The 19,464-nt window shown below is 41.9% G+C and overlaps 2 protein-coding genes and 1 long non-coding RNA gene across 7 annotated transcripts in view; 1 reads left to right on the top strand and 2 right to left on the bottom strand.

The window, feature by feature from the left end:
- The window catches only part of LOC148188954 (uncharacterized), a 70,348-nt gene that overhangs the window by 3,333 nt on the left and 47,551 nt on the right, over positions 1-19,464 (top strand). For 2 of the 3 annotated variants that reach the window (XR_015777297.1, XR_015777296.1), the window contains exon 2: positions 925-1,082. This is a non-coding gene — a long non-coding RNA (uncharacterized LOC148188954). Of the gene's footprint in view, positions 1-924; positions 1,083-6,412; positions 6,757-19,464 lie in introns of those variants that run through there. The other variant, XR_015777295.1, reaches the window with a different exon arrangement.
- Positions 2,898-6,419, bottom strand: gpr151 (G protein-coupled receptor 151). Its single transcript, XM_042492847.2, has one exon. The coding sequence runs from the start codon at positions 4,828-4,830 to the stop codon at positions 3,529-3,531; it is 1,302 nt and encodes a 433-aa protein (XP_042348781.1). The 5' UTR covers positions 4,831-6,419; the 3' UTR covers positions 2,898-3,528.
- Positions 7,151-19,464, bottom strand: part of ppp2r2ba (protein phosphatase 2, regulatory subunit B, beta a) — a 60,257-nt gene continuing 47,943 nt past the window's right edge. For all 3 annotated transcript variants that reach the window (XM_042492948.2, XM_042492949.2, XM_088081265.1), the window contains exons 4-10: positions 18,815-18,927; positions 14,811-14,988; positions 14,508-14,672; positions 11,856-12,025; positions 11,220-11,311; positions 10,999-11,122; positions 7,151-9,145 (exon numbers count right to left, since the gene is read on the bottom strand). In XM_042492948.2, coding sequence (XP_042348882.1) covers positions 8,990-9,145; positions 10,999-11,122; positions 11,220-11,311; positions 11,856-12,025; positions 14,508-14,672; positions 14,811-14,988; positions 18,815-18,927 — 998 coding nt within the window. In that variant the 3' untranslated portion in view covers positions 7,151-8,989. The remainder of the gene's footprint in view (positions 9,146-10,998; positions 11,123-11,219; positions 11,312-11,855; positions 12,026-14,507; positions 14,673-14,810; positions 14,989-18,814; positions 18,928-19,464) is intronic.

Genomic DNA, 19,464 nt, shown 5'->3' with positions numbered 1-19,464 from the left:
CATGAATGCACCCCATGTTCATGAGAAGAGTCTATATGAACACTGCGTGTTGTGGTACTCACGACCTTGTGAAATGACATTTTCTGTAATCTGCAAGTTCATGAGTTGTGACATGTTTGCTGACTTTTTCAGAAACGGCAGAGGACATGGGGGTTCTTTTTTCAGTGGTGTGTAGTTAATGTAGTGTTATTTTAGTCGTATGGAGTTTTTCTTTGTAATTTTAATATATGTCGGAGGAAAATGTTGATATTCCCAACAGTTTTGTCTTTTTCTTCTATCGTTATGCCTTTGCATTTCCTGCACAACGTAGTACGATAACCCTTTGATATCTTGCTCAAATGGAAGCCTTTGGTAGCTTCTAGTTGCCGACAGCAGCGTCCATGTTGCTGTTGCCGAACAGCGTTGTTCTCACGGCCTGACTGTTGAATGCCAAGCTTATTGTGTACTCCACTTTCCATGTCGTAACCACGAGCACATAGGTTCCATTTAAAAGCAGCATAATTAGATGCAATATTTGGAAATACCTGCAAACATGTACCATGCGTGTAGGGGCTTTCAAAAGCGTAGGTCACCACTGAAAAATCCAAAGCCACTTTTCATACACTAAAACATGATCAAATGAAGTATGTTCAAAACAAATGCTTTATTTTTGAGTGTCATGATGCACACGTTTGTCACACATCCTCCCCCGAAGAAATAGATTAGCTTCACTGCTGCTCAAAATAAAATGAAAAAATTGACTTGGTAAGATGGCTACAGAGAGATCGCAAAAAAACAAACAGTGACTGTGTGCACTATGGTAAATATCCCGGTTTTTGCCCTACTCTGAAAAAAAATTCCATTTGTACTAGGTTGTTTACATAGTTATGCTTGTTTATAGTTGTGCATACTCTGATTATTGTGTCCTAACATGTCATTTATCAGGTCAAAATATGGAAAAGTGGAACAACTGGAGCTGCATGTACCATTTTCCTTCTCTGCATCAAGATAGGATTTTTTTTATGTTTTCCACTGGTGATGGACCTGTACAACTAGTCAAATACAGCCTTCATCTTCCATTCCTTCAACAACCTCGTCAGAAGGTCAGTGTTTTCCCATTCATCCATATTCAAAAACCTGGAAATATCCAAGTCTTTATGTTTAAAAGTAGTTGTGTTTCTTCTTCCGACCAAAAATTTGGGCTTTCCTTTCGGGCATGCCCCTATGCACCACTTTCTTGCAAATTGTTGGTTCGTGTACAACGCACAGAGCAGACTGTGAAACACGCAGGAGGCTGTGTGTTGCAAACTGTGGTTAAAAACCCCAACCGAGACATGTCATATTCCACATTTTTTAATTTAAAAAAATGCTGCATTCGGAAAAGGCCTAATTCATACTACCCAAACCAAATGTGCTGTTTACATAAGCTGTATGAAATTCAGAATACTGTCATATTTAAATAATAGTGGATATTAGTGTGCATGTAAACATAGTGAGCCAGTATGCATAGGACTAGGACCTGGAAACTGAAGCAGCTTAACTAAAATTCAGCCATCGTTCATTGTGTGCTTTTCCTATTGTTACATGTCAATATGTCCTCTGTGAAAAAGGCCTATGATGGTGCAAAGTGAGCCAGGGAGGTGTGAGTCAAGTGCATGCTCACACGTTAATCATGAAAAACAAGTGAAAGCACCTGTGCTGGTGCACCATAGGTATGCAGGAGCTCAAAAAGGCATGTAATAAGTCTTTAATATGGGATGTCCTATATTGCATCCGTTGTTTACCAGTTATTATCAGCTTTAGGCCTTTCTGCTGAAATTGGATGAAATCCCACAACTGCAAATTTACCGGCTCATTTACCAGAGTAAACGCCAGAGCCAGAGGTGTCAAACTGTACCAGCTAGAAATAGTGGTCACATAGTGTATTTAAAGATGGTATCATTAATGTCCACAGATACTGTGTTTATGTTGTTGCTGTTCAATAACCTTTAACAAATTCTCTGTTTATACAGTGAAGGTTAAAACTGCAGTCCAACAATGAGTGCATAGCTTTTTGCCTTCAGTGTTTATGGCCAGGTCACTACCCCAGGGACTGATGCTGGGTTATACTATAGTTAAGTGTTGCTCTGATTGAGGTAGTTGCCTCTGGCGATAAAAGGTCAACGTAAATGATTGATGAGAGGAAAATGTCATAAGGGAGGGGAGGGAATAAAAAGAGGTGCAAGGGATCTTGAGGATAACCCCTACGTCCTAAAATTTGCCTCTACTCTTAAATGTTTTTCCTCCAATCTTATATGTTTAACTTTATTTAAAATGTAGAAATAAACATGTTTGATTTGAGCACAGCTGGGTTTCTGTTACATCGGACGGACAAATCGATCCCGGATCAGCTCAGGCGCGGTTTGCTCTTATGTTGTTCATCCCTTTACTTGTGAGGTTTTGACCTATCATGCATATTCAGATCAATGGATAGAGAATTCCTTATGAGGCTCCCACAGAGGTGAGTCCACTGACACGGCTCCATCTGAGTTCAGACGAAAGCTCTTTACCCCTAATTAGAACCCTTGGCAATTCTAATGGATGCCCTTATGAAAATATCTTTAATGACTTGATGTCAGCAGGAAACCATCCGCTGATGTCTGATCCATCTCATTAAGACTCAACTCTACGTGTGTGTGTGTGTGTGTGTGTGTGTGTGTGTGTGTGTGTGTGTGTGTGTGTGTGTGTGTGTGTGTGTGTGTGTGTGTGTGTGTGTGTGTGTCATTGATTGAACCAATTACTAGAACATCCCTGATTGATACAAACACAGATACTCACAAAAAAAGCAGTTGTACATCTAGCTTTTACTTATAATCTGTATCATTTTGACACCACAAGACAATTTTATCACACAGGCAACACTTCTAGAATTGTCTTTATTGGAAACACATTTCGATGCACGGTAATTACAAAATAATCTCTCACAACAGAGGACTGGAAACACAGACTCGTACTTTAACACTAAAAACTGCCTTCTTCAACATTACTAATATTTTCAAACAATGATTGCACAAGAGTTAATGTCGACCTCCAATTAAGGTTTCCTACAGGGGATTTCTTGCAGCACACCAGTTGTTAATTAAGAGACAGTGTTGTGTCGAAATACTAAGAGTAAACTGTATTTACAATATTCATTCACCACACGTTATACTGAAAATATTTATAGATATACTACTGTGTACTGAATTTACATTGTCATCGTTGCCACAAACTTTAATTTACAGCCACCAAAACCCATCTTACACTCATTTAAATGTAGTTCTTCCTCTGTTTTTAACAATAAAAAGACAACATTATGTATAATGTTTATCATATATGCAGATGATAATGCTCTATTTATAGTCCACTCTGGTATTCCACACTGATTGTACGTCTTACCTTTGAATAATACCATGAACACAGTTGACAGAATACAAATTTATTTACGGTGATGCGCTCAGCAGTCCATTCAACCCACGTCTCTTGTCTGCTATCTGAGGATTGTATTGAAGATCAGCTGGAAGGTGGTTGTTATTTTCCCTCCTCTTTGTTTTGGTGCTCCCATGGCACTGGATCATTTTCCTCTGTGTGCAATCCAGTCTCCCTCTCATGCCAGAACTGCTCCACATCAGGCAAGACAATCCCATCTTTGAGGCTCGCCCCGTCTGCTTCTCTCTCTCCTCCCTGCTCTGGCTGGGGCTGAGCCTCTCTGCTGGGACCCTGGCTGGAGCTTGATTGAAGATGGGCAGAAGTCTCTGGTCTGGGACAAGGCGACTTAAGAGCTGTAGGGGTGTGAGGTCCGGGTTTTGGCTTTGGAGGAGGTTGTTTGCGCAGAGTGAGGCGCCTCCACAGCCCCCTGTAGCCCTCCCTGAACTCCTCAGAGAGGGAGAGGACGATAAGAGGGTTAACCAGCGACAGAGAGAAGGTGAGCAGCTGAGCAGAGAGGGTTAGAAGAGGTGGAAGAGAGGAGACGAGCGGTTGAGCGCCTTCGATTTCCTTCTCTGCGATGTGACGCTCCCAAACCCACACCACCCACTGTGGAAGCCAGAGAATAGCCATGGCCACTGTCAGGCTGAATAGCATCAAAGTGAGCTTCCTGGATCTGATCTGTGTGCGCAGGTTCTGTGTTTTACTGGAGCGGCGCTGGCACTGGCCATAAGCCCTCCAGAAATACATGAGAGCAAAGCTGAGAGGTGCACAGTAGACCCCCAGGGGGTACGCTTTGACATACACAGCCATGAAGTCCCGGGCTTCAGGCGGAACCACCAGCACACACACCAGCCCGCGGATCTCTCTCTGCAGCGTCGCAAACAGCCATTGAGGGATGGTGACGGAGCAGGCGGAAAGCCAGATGAAGAAGAACACCACCAGGATGGAGCCCATGTGGATGCTCACCTGCTTGGTGGGGTTGGACACGTAGCGGTAGCACGCTTTGGCCATGACAGCCACTGTGAAGCTTTTTGCTGCCATGCAGGACTGAAGGAACCAGTCGGCCGTCTTGCACACCACCCAGCCCAGATTCCAGCTAGCTTTGGAGTAAGATGCAGCCCTGAAAGGCACCGTGAACAGCAGCACCAGCCCGTCTGCAAACATCAGGTTGAAAATGAGGGAGTTGATGAGAGATAGTTTGCCCCTGTGAGCGTTTGAGAGCAAGATGACCATCGCAGTGAGATTGCAAGCCACACCCAAGACACAGATGACTCCAAGAATAGCCGGCACCAGGACCCTCAGCTCCCTGGGGTCCAGGTGTTGATGCGAGCCACGCTCATTGAATGGCCACTTATCTATGGAGCTGTTCACCACTGTCGCATTGTTCCCACTCAGCGTATCCATCTTCTCCAAAAGATGGCGAGCTTATGTGAGAAGAACAGATAAGAAAAGTTAAAGACAGCCAGGAGGAGAAGAAAAAAGGTTCTGGATAGAAGATTTCCAAAGACTGAAGTGCTCAAAAGAGAGATTTAATATATCTATGAAGTCTATGAATCTAATCCGGTTAGAATAATCGCATCAGAGAGGGCATTGATTAAGGATCAATAATCACAGTGGAGCTCTTGTCTGTCCCCGGGTTTATCCTGAGACACAATGATGCAGCTTCTGCTGCTGGTTATAAAGATGCAGTTTGATTGACAGCTGCTGTCCCCAGCTGACAAAATGTGCGTCGACCACAGCCTCACGGGGCCAATTAGAAAAACTCTGCATAATGTGCACAGTACGACAGATGAATGTATTAAATTTCTAACAGTGAGGTTTCCGAAGAAATATTTAACTGCTTGTGGAATATATTTTTGTTATCGTAGCAAAGGCACTGTAGAATTTTTTACAAACTGTGCACAAAATTTAACGTCTGAAGCATCCAACAGCAATCCAATCCAATCCAGGTGGATGCTGTTATTGGTTGTATGAGCTGTGTGGAGCCTTCAGCTTCTACTCTTATAATCGAGGCCGGTTCTAGGCATGGGCATGCCCCCCCCAAATGCTCCTCCTGCCCCACCAACTCAAACACAGGCATCTTTAGCCCCGAATAATTTTCACCTTGAGCGATTTATTGTCACTTAAGAAAATGGCAGTGTTGTATTTTCACATTGTGAGTAAACACAATGGGGCAAGACCTGACCAATCAGAGACAGTTTACAGGACTCCTGTTTCCCCGTCCAGTACTGCAACAGTCGTAGTTGATGTATATTTTGTATTAATAATCTTTAAAGTAACTAAAGCTGTCACATAAATGTAGTGCAGTAAAAAGTACTACATTTGCCTCTGAAATGAAGGGAAGTAGAAGTAGCCTACAAACTAGTATAACATGGAGACACTCAAGTAATGAACCTTAAAACTGCACTTAGGTACAGTACCAAAGTAGATTACTTAGTTAACTTCCAACACTGTTCACATAAAAACAACTCCAGTCAATACATGAATAATGATAGCAGTTTTGAAGTACTCCCAGTTTTGACACCTGTTGAGGTTTTAACTTTACAATAATTAAGATAGGTACTGTGAATGTAAATAAGGGTCCAGAGTGCATAAAAAAGCATCAAATTAGAGCTTTTTCCCAGGAGAGGATTCCCCTGGACCCCCCTACTGAGGTCACGTCCAAGCCCTAAATTTGATCTAAACCTTAAAAAAACAATGCCCATTAGCTTTTGGAGAAAACATGAAATGCCTACGTCATAGCAAGAATAACTGTTAGATATATTATAACATATTGTAAAAGAATGTTACACTACCACCTTTTCGTACTGACCCCCCCCCCCAGTCTAGAAGCAGACTGCTTATAATGGTAAATTAGTATAATATGAATAAACATGAATAATCACAAGAAATTAAGAAAACTATGACAGTGGCTATTCATTTGAAATCAACCACCAACTGTGTCCAGTTGATTAAAGTCAGGTTCCCTCCTCTTTTTTACCTACAGATAGATGTTCATCCACAAGAGGGCGCCCTCGCACTACAAGCAACAATGAATCACTGAATTCACATTCAGTTTAAAGCTGTAACTGTTAAGCTTTATAAAAAATAACTTTGTCATATTTGCTGAAGCTGTCACTACATTCACACAGTACATGAGACAGATAATCTGTGACAAAAACCATGTACCTCAAACTCCTCATAGAGCTTCTAATGGCATTTGCAAGAATCCACTGCATGTGAACATGAACAACTATCAGAGCAGAGGACTCTCTAATGCAGCTGTCAGTAATGTCAACCCCTGCTCCTGAGCTGTGGTCAAACTGTGAAACTAGGCAGCGCTGATCACACATGAATCAAGATTCTGGTACTGCATTGTCTATTTCTTGTCTCAAATTTTTCAGGAACAGAGCCGACTTTTTAGCTGTTAAGTTGGAAATAAAGCTGAAAACTGAGCACTGCCCATCAGCCAGGGCAAACATTTTTCTTTTTACAAGTAAACAGTACACTGAAATATGAGTTGTGAAAGCATTTGACATGAGAAATAGGCAATGCAGTAACAGAATCTTGACTCATTTAATCAGTGCTGCTTAGTTTGACAGTTCTTTCAAATGCCATTAGAAGCACTGCAAGGAATTGGAGGATTTTTTTTCACATTGACATGACAAAAATTAAATTTTTATGAAAGACACCAACTGTAGCTTTAAGTCAGCAGCATTAACAGAGGAGGTCCAACAGCACAGGCTTTGAACTTGCACATCTTTATTCTTTTTTATTCAAAGAAAGTCCAGTAAGCATAAAGACTGCATGGTAATTAATTGCATTTCAATACATTCTGAGCTATAAAAGGTTGTTTTTTTTTTTGTTTCAATTAGAAGTGTCACAAAGGAGGTTGTTTAGAAGACATTACTGTTTAAAGGAATCACACTTAATAATTCCCTGATTTCACGGAGTTCATTTAGACCTTTGACTGCTTTTCGTTACGGGAGTTGGCTCTTCAAACAAATCTAAGACAAATGAGGAACTCCAAACTGATCAGAGCCGAGTGCCAAAATACAAACCTGCTACTGCTCCGCGTCACCCATCTTCAATAAGACAAGGACAGGCACCGCAGCAACCTTAAATCAAACCCTTTTTAAAAACTTCCGGAGAAAGCTGAATATTTTACTTGCATAGTGCTTCAGATGATCTGTAGATGTCCAAATATCTATATGCAGGCTGTCAGTTTCATAAGAATCAGATCCAATGCATGCAGAAAGAGCTATGCTAGCATTATATTACGCCAAGAAATCTCAAGGTCAATAATTCAACATGAAAAGTTTACTGCTCTACCATCTACAGATCATTTTCAGTACAATCCAATTAAGTTAAAAATGTGGCAAGGAGTGTTTTTTTCTTTTCCAACAGGGATTTTGCAAATCAAATTTTAATGTGGCTTTGTCGTGTCTCTTGCGAACTAATGACATCAGACTGACTGCAATGTGATAAGAGCAACAATTACTTTGTACATATCACAGCGTCCTCCCCTGAACTCACAAGCAAGTAGCCGGTGCTATAATGTAATCATGACTACATCGCTTCAAGCACTTTCTTCCACTTGGGACCTCAGTGGACTTTTTTACATTTTCCTTTATAGAGAAAGAGGAAAAAAAAGAAAAGAAAAATTCCTAGGTTAACATTTCGTTTGAAACATTCACACTCCTGCCTTGTAGTCAGTCCCCTCCCCCCTCCCGCTCCCTCTACATCAAACCCCCACATACCAAAAGAAGGCACCACAGCTTCTAAACAGACTCATTGACCGAGCGAAGGACTCAATAAAACAACAGCATTAAATAAAACCATTGACACAGCCTGGAAGGGCTTCATTCACATTACAGACTACAGCAGTCTCACCAGGGAGACACAGAATCGGTACTAGAAAGACTGACCATGTTGTGTCACAGGCAGAGAAAACTCTCAGTTTCTGGGTTCAGAGATTAACAGTCTCTTCCTCTTTTTGTCGGATTTCTGCAGCAGGTTGCACTGTCCGAAACGTCCCCTCAGTTAGAGGCCGCAGGGTTGATCACATGCACTGGAGCATGAACAGAGTGAAAGAGAGGGGGCACTGTTGCTACATGACAATGAGCCACCGTCATGAAAGCAAGGGGTTCTGTCTGTGTGTGCTCTACTTTATGTTCAGTGTACCCACATCCAGCCCCGTTCTGCAGGGTCCGGAGGGCTGCTACATCATGTCATTCATGCAGCAATCCTCTTGTTGCACAGGATTCACGTCTCCAGGTGTCCGCATGGCTAAATAAATTAAATTAGAAGTCAAATGAAGAATGAAAATCCATTCTTGATTTATGGGAACCTTTTTCCTCACGCTGTATCCAGGTTCTTAAATTTGTCCTCAGTTCAGTCACTGGATACGATCTCTGCACATCCTCAGCAGAGCGGCAAACTTAAAGACCGGCAGCAACAAGACATAGGGAGAGGAGGAGAAGGATGTAGATAAGGGCTCCATCTCTGTCTTTCTCCAGCTCCAGCTCTCCCTGCAGCCCCCTCATGTGTTGGGGGTCAGTGGTCAGCAGGGGCAGACTGCCCTTTAGTTGACCTTGTCTTGGAAGATGTAGAGGTTGTTTGTGGCCGCTACAGCGATGATGTTCTCATGCGGGTGCCACGTTGTGTGAAGGATCTTCTTGCTGAAGTCTAGGCTGTCTACACTGATCTCATCCTTACGCCGCTTCCCACCCACACACACCTGGAGGACAACAGCAGGGATAGAGAAGCGTTAAGATATGAGTGTGCACAATTTTTAAGGCATAAATTAACACTGAATATTAGTCATGTTGAAACCGTATTTAATGTTTTTGCCCATTTAGGGTCGCCACCACAAGTTGCGAAATGCAAAACTGATATCATATCACCTTGTAAAGTAGATTTGGCAAAAAAAATTTGCAAGCTATTTTCAAATCGAGGAAACACAAGGAAAAAATTATTATTTATTTGGGGTCATGTTTGTGGCCACCCAACGATTATGCCCAAAATTCACTCCAATTTTAGTTTTTTTTCCCACTAACCCCTAAGGGAAATATGTGGCCTTTTAGCTGCTCCACTCTGTATACCGGCATGTTGCTAAATTTGAGCATCAATTTATTGCCAGAAAGGTAAAATTCAGGAGGTTTCTCACAGTTTTTTCTTTGCTAAATCAGCACTGGTTTAAATTGAAGTTAGTGAGAGAGTGAACAAGGACAGTAAAGGCCATAAAATCAAAACAATGAGCTAAAATGCTCTGTAGAGCTGAGAGCATCTGTCATGTTAGATGGTAATTCTCTGCAGGTTCACCACTTTGAGTGGCCTCTTTCACATTACATGTGGTTATTTGACCCATTGTTCATATAAAATATTGATTGGTGCAGCTTTAGCTTTTAGAAATAGACATTAGTTTACTGTGAAGACGTTTACCAGCCTAACTACTCTGCTTGCTGTGAATAAAAACAATGTAAAAGAACAAAGGAAGCCAAATATCTAATGTGGATGGATTGAACTTTCTTCTACTTTAGAAGAGGTTTTATATTCCATTATATAAACGTAATGCAGGTGTGTTTTGATTTCTAGATAATATAATTATATCGTAGCTTAACTATGAAGATTTCCAGTCATCAGGACATCTAAAAATACTAATCTGAGGCCAAATAAGGTATCTTTAACTTTTCCTCACTTGGAGAGACACCCTGGCAATGCTCAGATCTAGCTGCCCTAAATTTAGGACCTCCAGATATTAGGTAATGCTGGCCTTACAATTTCCACCAAATAACCTTTCAGTTGATTTCACTGTCACAGACAAATATCCAGTGTCTGAGTAAAATCATGACAGTTTTACCTGTACCCATGTTTAATATTATTGTAGCTTTATAGTCTTGGCTCCGGCAAATACTGAAATTCAATGATGTCAGCATTTTCAGTGACCATCAGGTGTGTTTTCTCTAACATGCAAACCAAACCAGGTAGACAGTAAACGTGGAGGGGACTCAGGAGAGGTGCAACAACGTTCTCTTGTACTGTGGCAAAGGAGGAGAAACTGGTGGAGTTGTTAAGAGATGTTTTTTAATTTGGCTTGTACTGGATCCACCAAATGACACTTATTTCAGTGTGAAAATTAATTTTTGGAACAGTTAACCTCTCATCCCCACAGTCTCTTTTCATTTTAATAAACGTAGTTAACTAACAGGAGTCTGGTAGCGAGTTGAGGTGACAAAATCCAAAATTTAAGTTCTTAAGTTATATCGATGCTGAAATGACAACAATCCTGTTGGCATATGATGCCTTTTATTCTGTGTTATGTAGAGTTATGTGTTCTATCATGTCATATTTTTTAAAAGGAGTTTTTGGTGATATTTTCCGCCAGGAGCAAGATGGAAAATGATCTCAAGAGGAATCTAGTTGTAGTCTTGAAACTAGTGACCTCACAAGATTCCCAATCTTTGCAAAATCTTATAGTCTGTGACTAAAAACTCACATTGTCTTGAGATGTGAGAGGCTGTCAGACTTTTGTCTTTTTGAAGTTTTCTGGTGTATGGTCTGTATAACTTGTATGGATGGGAAGTGCTGTACCTTGCGAGGCTTGAGAATGGCTCTGGGTTTGCTGTTCTCTCTGGACGCCTCCAGTGTGACGTCGCGTTTGGTGTTTCGGTCAAACATGCGGAAGAAATTGTTGTAGGAGCCGGTCATTATGACGCTGAGGAGGAACAGAGGATAGCGGAGAGTTATTTAGATAGATAGATAGATGCATGGATGGATAAATGGATGTATGGATTGGAAGAAATAAAGCTTACCTGTCTGATCCATTCCAGACACACTCAAACTTGTCGAAGATGCAGTCATTCTCATACAGAGAACAAAGTTTGCCACGTAAATAATCGTGAACCTGAAAAACAAACAAAACAAGAATGTAGGTGGTGGATTACAATCACACTTTCCCAGCATCTAAAGTAAAGTACGACCTTAAGCTGCACTGCCATATGCTCTAGTTTCAATAATCCCTCCAGACCTGGTGACCCACGCTAAGATGCACGGTAGCAGGTGGAGGCGTAGCTGGAATTGGACAGAGAATCCCTTGAGCCCAGCTCATGGCCTTATCAATCATGACCTGCCCTAAGATAGCTTCCCCTGATCAGACAGTGTGGATCTGACCCCGGCGACCACACAGTGGGAGGTTTTGCCCTTCAGGATGAATCGGCACCGTCACTATCTGTCTTTCTACGGACAGTCGGCTCAATAAGCCCTCCTGGGGTCATCGCTGAAGATGACACAGTCACAGATTGGCAGTGTGACAGAGAAACAGGATTATGTTGAATGATTAGTCTGAAATCAATAAGTTTTGATTTGTTCTCGGCCTAACCGTTATTTAGGATTATCTTCTGAGCCTTCAGACTGTCCAGCAGGCACATAAAAGCATAATAAAAGCTTACCTGGTACGTCTCCAGTGGTTTGTTCTCCATTTGAAGGTCCCACACCTTGACAGTGAGGTAGTCCCTTGTCATCAGGTAGCGCCCGTTGTGGCTGAACTTCACGTCAGAGATGGATGAGATGATTTCAGAGAAAAAGGAGCGAGTGGAGGGATCCTCGGGCTCCTCAAAGTCTATGAGAGGAAAAAAACAAAAAATTAGTTATCTTCTGACAGAGAAAACACATTTTACACCGTGGGAGGTCGCTGCTTAAAAGAGATATTTTTCCTCCCACAAGTCTTTTAATCATTCGCAGCGAGGAAAAAAAACAAAGCAGATTTTGTTTGGGTGGTGGGGGCCGTCATTATCAAACAATAACAGCAACAACAATGCCTGGATGCGGGGTTTGCCGCAGCAGCTGCATCTCTTCATGGTATTATTTCTGTGTGTGTTTAGGGGGAGAGTCGTGGGTCAGCATGCTGGGTAAATATTGGTTATGATTCATATTGATTCTGGCAGCTGCTGATCTGTGTGCAGGCCAGCACGCTGGGGATAAGAGCCAGGCATTCCATCGTTAGCTGTCAAGTTATTGTTCCTCCTCCTCTTTTTCCTCCCACCCTTCCTCCCCTCTCTCGTCTCCATCTCTCCAAAAATGCCCCCACCAATCTCCCCCTCCTCAGCTGCGGCCAGGAGAAAAGCTCTGTGATGTGTCAATGGGGAGTCTAACAAGGGATGCAGCATGAGAGATGAAAAAATGGGGGGATGAGGAAGGGATAAGAAAAACAAATCAATGTCAAAGTGCTGGGCCCATTTGGGCCCCGCTGGATTTGTGTGTGTGTCAGTGAATGAGTGTTTGTGTAGAAGTGGGTGTGTGCAATATGTGCATGTATATATGCATGTGTGTGTATGTGTGTGTCCCACCCGTCCCACTCCAGGGGTGTATAATAGGGTCCCTGGGGAGTCGGCATGGAGGCTGTTTGGTCCCTCTCTCTCTGTCCTGGGGCTCTGCACTTCAGCAACCCTCTCCTGTCCCTCAATTCATCCATCCATCCTCAATCTGAAGACTAGACTCTAGACTTAAAGCAGCAGCCTTCCAGATTTACAGGTATGGGAAGGTATGATTTTTTTTTTTTTTTTTTTTACGTATAACGTTCAGGAAGTTTTGTGTGTGTGTGTGTGTGTGTGTGTGTGTGTGTGTGTGTGTGTGTGTGTGTGTGTGGTTGTCAAGGGAAGGAGGAGCTGTGTATGTATGCGTGGGAGGGAGGGCATTATTCATCGCTCTGAGCCAAACACAGCTCATGCAGTGAGACAGTAGGTCGGTATCAACAGACCTGTCCCGAGGCTAATGAGAGCACCTGCCTGCTCTGTGTGTGTGTGTGTGTGTGTGTGTGTGTGTGTGTGTGTGTGTGTGTGTGTGTGTGTGTGTGTGTGCACACTGCAAGCACCTGTCAAGTAATGGCACGTACATGCCAATATCAAACAGCACTGAATACCACAACTTCAAATTAACACCTGAATTTCAAACATTTACACTACTTATATGCTTATTTCTTCCTCAGATAAATTACCTTGTGAAATTCAACAGGCCCCACTAGTGCATGGTCCAGTGAGCGCATCAATATGTCTGAGGAAATGAGTGACATTATTGGACAACAAGGTGTGTCCATGAGGGACTAATGCAATTGCTCTTAAGCCATTGATTTTGCAGCGAAAATGTCAATGAATTCATTATTCATTCATCCAAAGCGTATGCACGTGATGTTAAGCTTTAGAGAAGGCCATTCATTGTTTGAAACGCACAGAGAGAGTTATTGATGGGTTATCAATCCTGGCATATTGAGCGGGGGGAAGGCTGCATGTTACAGCCACACAGAGGCGGAGCTGAAGCTGAAAAAGTGAGTGTGAATATCCAACTATGGTGCTACCATGTTGTAGTCATATTTGGGCTGTCAAATGATTTTTAGAGGGGAGAGTCATGGGTACCCATAGAGCCCATTTTTATTTTCATTCAGATATCTTGAGGTAAAGGGACTCATTTTTCCATGGCTAAAATTCATCCTAACTTTGGAGTGTTATTCAGCCCTTTTACTGAGAAACTAGAATGACTGGTATCACTGGATTCCCCAGGTCTTCTAGTTTCATATGAGTCATCATCATCATTTTAGCTGTAAAAGTCAGCCCCATACAGCCTCGTAAAGACAGGAAAGTTGGCCAGCAATTAAGGAAATTAAAAAAAAATGCAATTTGTACAGACCTTGCAATTAACATGTTAACGCTGACAGCCCTAAATTATATAGATCTGTTTTCTCAGATCCATCATTGTGATGTCGTCATGCATTTATAGGGGAAATTTTATGCTTTTACACTTTGTTGTCATTTATACTCTTACAATGTCGGACTTTCATATTAAACACAGCCAAAGTTTCAAATGAAGGTAAACAGGTAAAACCTCAGGCTTCTGTTAATATTCTGTTTCCAATTTTTCCTACTTCCATGACAAGCTAATGTCAGCACCTGAAATTTCTTTCTATGGTCATCTGCTTCAGGCACGCTACTCCAAGTGTTTACATTACATATACTGTACCTACATGCCAACTACAAGCAAACATGTAAATTTTGGCTCTTTTTTTATCACTCGTATCATATTAACCTCTGATGCACTTAACTGGTACTCACATTTGCAGTGTTTGTCGCAGAGCGCGGCCTCTCTCATGTCACAGAGGCGTATCGAGCCCTTGCTGCTGCTGTAGGCAAAGGTGTGACACTGTTGGGGATGAAACTCTGCTGAGGTGATCACCTCCGTCAGCTCCTCCATGTTGGCTGGCTTGATGTCCACAATGTCTGAGAGACGGGCACTAAGGAACAACTGTTTTTGAATTTTAGCTGTGAAAAAAGTGACATTTTCTCTACAAATGGGTTTAAATAACAGGGTTATGATGATAGCTTCTAAACATAGAAATGACAGGAGTAAGAGGATACTGAAGCTGCGGTCAGTGATCTCCAGGTTCCACAGGTTCACCCTGAGGTCATCCGTAGAGATGTATGTCTGGAGGTCGGAGTTGACAGAGATGGAGTTGATGTGGTAGGTGTGGGCATTGCTGAATACGCGCCTGGCTGTAGCCTCAACCATCAAGTCCATAGGCTGCAGCACCGGCACCTATTAGTGAAGACAGGTCAGTTAGCAAGGGGAAAAGCAGATATAAGGAAAAAATATGCAAAAAACCATCTTAAAGGCTTTGATGTGTTTGTAACAACGATTCTGTACTCTGTGTAGTTTAATGCTGGTTTCCTTGAGGCCTTCTTAGACATTTATCTGTGTTTCTGCAAATGTGCATGGTTGCTTGTGTGCATAAATTTTGTGTGTGATTATGCTGCATGCATGCCTGTGTGTGTGCATGTGTGTGTGCGCCTCCAGGGGGTTCATATGACATTTATACCACAAATCTTAATGAAACAGAAACAGTGACTGAAGGGCTCAGGAACTGTTTGATGAGCTGCTTCAATCAGACTGTGAATATCTGTTTGCTACACGGCTACTCTGAGATCACGCCTCCCTCCCTGTCTCTCTTTCTCTCATGTAAGTGCTAAAGAAGTCACTCCTGTTCTCTTGTTTGTGTGTGCGTATGTGAGAAAGCGAGAAAAAGGAAAAAGCAAAGGAGGTGGAAAGAGAAATGGCCTGAGGGCATCGCTAGGCCCTGCTGAGGAATGATAACTGAACTCTGCAGAATTAAGACAAGCGCACACACACACGCACACACACACGCACACACAGCGCTGATCAGGCTTCAAAGACACCCAGCACCAGTCTGCATGCAGCCCCCCGTTGGCCAGATAAAACCCAGACAAAGAGAGAAGGGAGGGGAGTAAGAGAGGAGAACAAATCGACTGCTTCTTCCCTTTTTCCTCTCGTCCGTTGCTGGCACTGACAGAGAGACATGGCAGCCCAGCAGGCTGCTGTATCTCCATGGGTGTCACTTCATTTCCATGTCTTTCACTGGCCGTCCAGAGAGACATGGACTGTATTAACCCATAACCCCCAACACTGACAGTTACACGACTCAGCTTTGCTCCTGCACCTTTTAAATGACCTAGTAGATTCTCTTCTTTAAATGATGTAAAACAGAATATTTTAAATTGAGATGTTTTTGGTTTAAAAAGTAAAATGTAATGTATTTAAAGCACAACATTTTAAAGCAGTTTCCTCTTTTAACCTTTTGAAATCTACGCAAATTGGCTTGATTTCTTTCAAAAACATGGAAAGAAGGCGATAAGCAACCAAACAAAAAATGACCCAAAAATTGCAAGAAAATTACCTGAAAAAAGCCAGAAAAAAAGGAAAGAAAAGTAATATAACCAAAATGACCTGAAAAAAGTGCTAAAATAATATAAAATATAAATAATATTTTTTCTGTAATCTCATTTTAAATATACATGTATATAATAATTACATTAATAGTTTTATTGATATTATTCCTAGTCATCTTTCTAATGAAACTCTTTTTTTCATAGTTCAGGTCATTTCCTTGTCACCTTTAAATATTTTTTTGCAATTTGCAGGACATTTCATGCCAAGTTGCAAATAGCTTTTCTTTCCCTTGAAAGACTCCCTGTTTCAAAGGTTTAACAATCGGGAAAGGCGTCTCAAAACTGTACAATAAAACTGATGTTGATCCAGGTTTTCATTGGTTAAAGCAGATTTAAATCGATTAAAAACCAAAAAACACAGCATTTGTGTTTTGCGGAGATACTGCATGACAGACTTAACAAAACAAAACAAAAAGAGTATTACTTTTTTATATATATTTGTTTTTTGGCCATATTTCAGACTGATTTTTCTAAGCTGGTCCCTTTCCTCCTCCTGAGCTCTTTCCCCCCCATGTGCAGATTTCACAGCCTCTAAACAGGATTGCCACAGTCCCAGCCTGTCCTCCAGGTTGCTATGATCCCCTGGCCAGCCAGACAAAGAGGGACAGACACGCTGAACACAGCACTAATCTACTATGGCAGACACACACACTCATATACACGTATACACACACACACACTCTGCTATGTGCCTGGTTGCTTTGTGTGGAAATTAAAGAGGTGGTGGAGTGATAAGAATGAGAGAGAGGGGGGTAGCAGGGTAAGACAGAGAGGATCATCCCTTCATGGTCTTCACCTCAGCGCACATATCGATCACTCACTTTCTTCTGCCTGTGCCAGTTTAAAATTGTCCAACGATTGTGTGTTTGCTGGTGTGCCATTTATCAGAATTGAAGGTGAGCGTTTATCACAGGGAGACTGTGTCAGACATACAGTAACAGTGTGTCCTGCTAAGAAGTTTACGTAGGATTAAAAGCTATCATAGCATAATGACTGAATGCTAAATTTTGATTTAATCAGCTTATCTGGGCTGCACGTATTCAGACTTCAGACTGCTCAAAGTACAAACTGTGGGCAGACCTTTGTCACAGAAACATTTTGACATGTCACAGTGGGAAAAGCACAGGTGTTAATTATAAAATGAATGATGGCTGAATTCCATTTAGCTCTGTTATTATGCAGGCCTGTTCACTGTCACACTGACATGGCTTACTGGGACGGAGCCATTGTTATGTTATTAGTAACAACTGTGCTTTTACTGCTATGACGAGTCAAAATGTCGGCTGTGGAAAGCTCTGCTGTCAAGATGCCTTCCTAAAAGGACAGGTCCATTTAAAGTTTTGGCACCTTTGGCTTTCCAGTTTGTTTGATTTCTCGTTATAGTTTTCCTAATATCTTTATATTTTGAAAAATGCCTCGCGTTCTTGCCAAGAGTAAGATGAGGTGAACGACACCATTCTCCTCTGTAAGTTCAACATAAAGCTACTGCGAGGAGTTTGTTAGCTTAGCTTAGAATAAAAACAGTAAACATTGGGAAAACTGCTTGCCTGGCTCTGTCCAAAGTAGGGCTGCACAAGCACAAATGTTTTTTTATCATCATATTGTTGTCTATTTGCACTATAGCCACAACATGAAACACTGTGATATTGTTTGTCGAAAGAGAGTATCAGCAGAAAATGGCACTTTAAAATGTAACTATGAACGTTTTTTTTTTTTTTTTGGTTCCTTTCCTTTTAGTGTTCAGATTAATGCTAAAATAATTTCCTTTAATTTTTTTAATGCAAAAGCAATTTGTAGTATTTCAGCAGTTTACTGAAAGCAGCAAATAGAATCGAGTAAACTTAAACATCTGTTTATGGCAACTTACCATGTTGTAATATTGATATGGATATCGTTATTGTTGGCTCAAGGCAACTTCCTGCATTACATTTACCTGTAAATCAGAAGTCTGAGCTCGGAGTGACGTCACAACCGAGTTGATTATGGTTATTATTATGTTTTTATTGTGTTTTTGAGTGAATGTGAGCAGCTGACTGAATTTTTTGGGTTAAATAAAGTATCTATCTATCTATCTGGCTAGCTAGCTAGCTATTAGCAATATCAGGCCTAGCCAGGTTGTTAGCTGTTGATAAGAACGCATTATGCTGTATTTTGCACATACAAACACTGTAGCAACATGTCCACAGGTAGAAGTTTGACAGGACTGTGTGTACGACTGTTTTAATAAAACATACGTAAGAGAGAAGTGCTAATTAGCATTATATTACTACAGCTTTCACTTATTTTGATGCACAAAGCGAACATCTTAGATTTTGATGTTGGGGTTGGTGAGGTTGCTCCAGCTTTCTGAGTTGAAAATCTTAATTTAGGGACTGTTGCCCGTTTTTAGTTGTGATGCTAGGCTAAGCTAACTAGCCTCAAGAGGCCTTTAGGCCATGATTTGAAATGTTTTGTTCCCACTCAAGATGAATCTGCGACTTTCTGAAATGTTCCTCGTCTTCAGATATTAACCTGCTGTTTGACTCTAGGCCATTTTTAACACACCAGCAACTGTTGACCTGATTTAATGTGACATTTTGGGTAGTGTTAAACCTGATAGTTTTCTGTGACCCTCTTACCCGCAGCGTGGTGATAGTTGAGGGGTCTCTGATCCGTCCATCGTCATCCTTCAGGTTGTAGCCCTCTGGACGCTTGTCTCTTTCGCTGATTTTCCACAGCTTCACCGTCTTGTCTGATATGGATACATCACACAAACACACACACACATACAAACACAAACAAAAACTACAGTTAGATCAAGGCTCACTACAGTGAATCTCAGATACAAGATGGATGCGGGGGTTGGGCAGCCAATCTGGCATGTAGCTGGGCCGAAGCCAGTGAGAATGATGAATGGCGGCTCCTGTGTACGTTCTGATGTCACTGATATCAATCTACATGTTGACTACATTTCCCCGGCTGCAGTATACGCTCCCCCTGAAAAAGCCATCTGGGCACTCTTCAATTCTACATCACACAAACACCAGTTACATCCCATCTTCTCGGTCTGGTGAGGGGGATGGCGGCAGCAGTCAGGATTTTGCCATTTTTTTCTCTCTCTCTCCTCTTTTAATTTCCGCTGTGAATATTGGTGTCAGAGCAGCGAGGCCATCGCCACAGGACCCACCGCCATCTGCTCCAGCCACCGCTAGCACTTCTGTAGCAGCCATGCATGAAGCCCACAATCTGCAAGACGTCTCTTCGCTGATGTGTCTGTGTGTGTGTGTGT

The sequence above is a fragment of the Plectropomus leopardus genome, chromosome 8 (assembly GCF_026936395.1).
Source record: "Plectropomus leopardus strain MGB_pleo_1.0 chromosome 8, ASM2693639v1, whole genome shotgun sequence".
Taxonomy (NCBI): domain Eukaryota; kingdom Metazoa; phylum Chordata; class Actinopteri; order Perciformes; family Serranidae; genus Plectropomus; species Plectropomus leopardus.
Note: the sequence above shows the minus strand (reverse complement) of the source record. Positions and strands in the feature narration are given on the sequence as shown.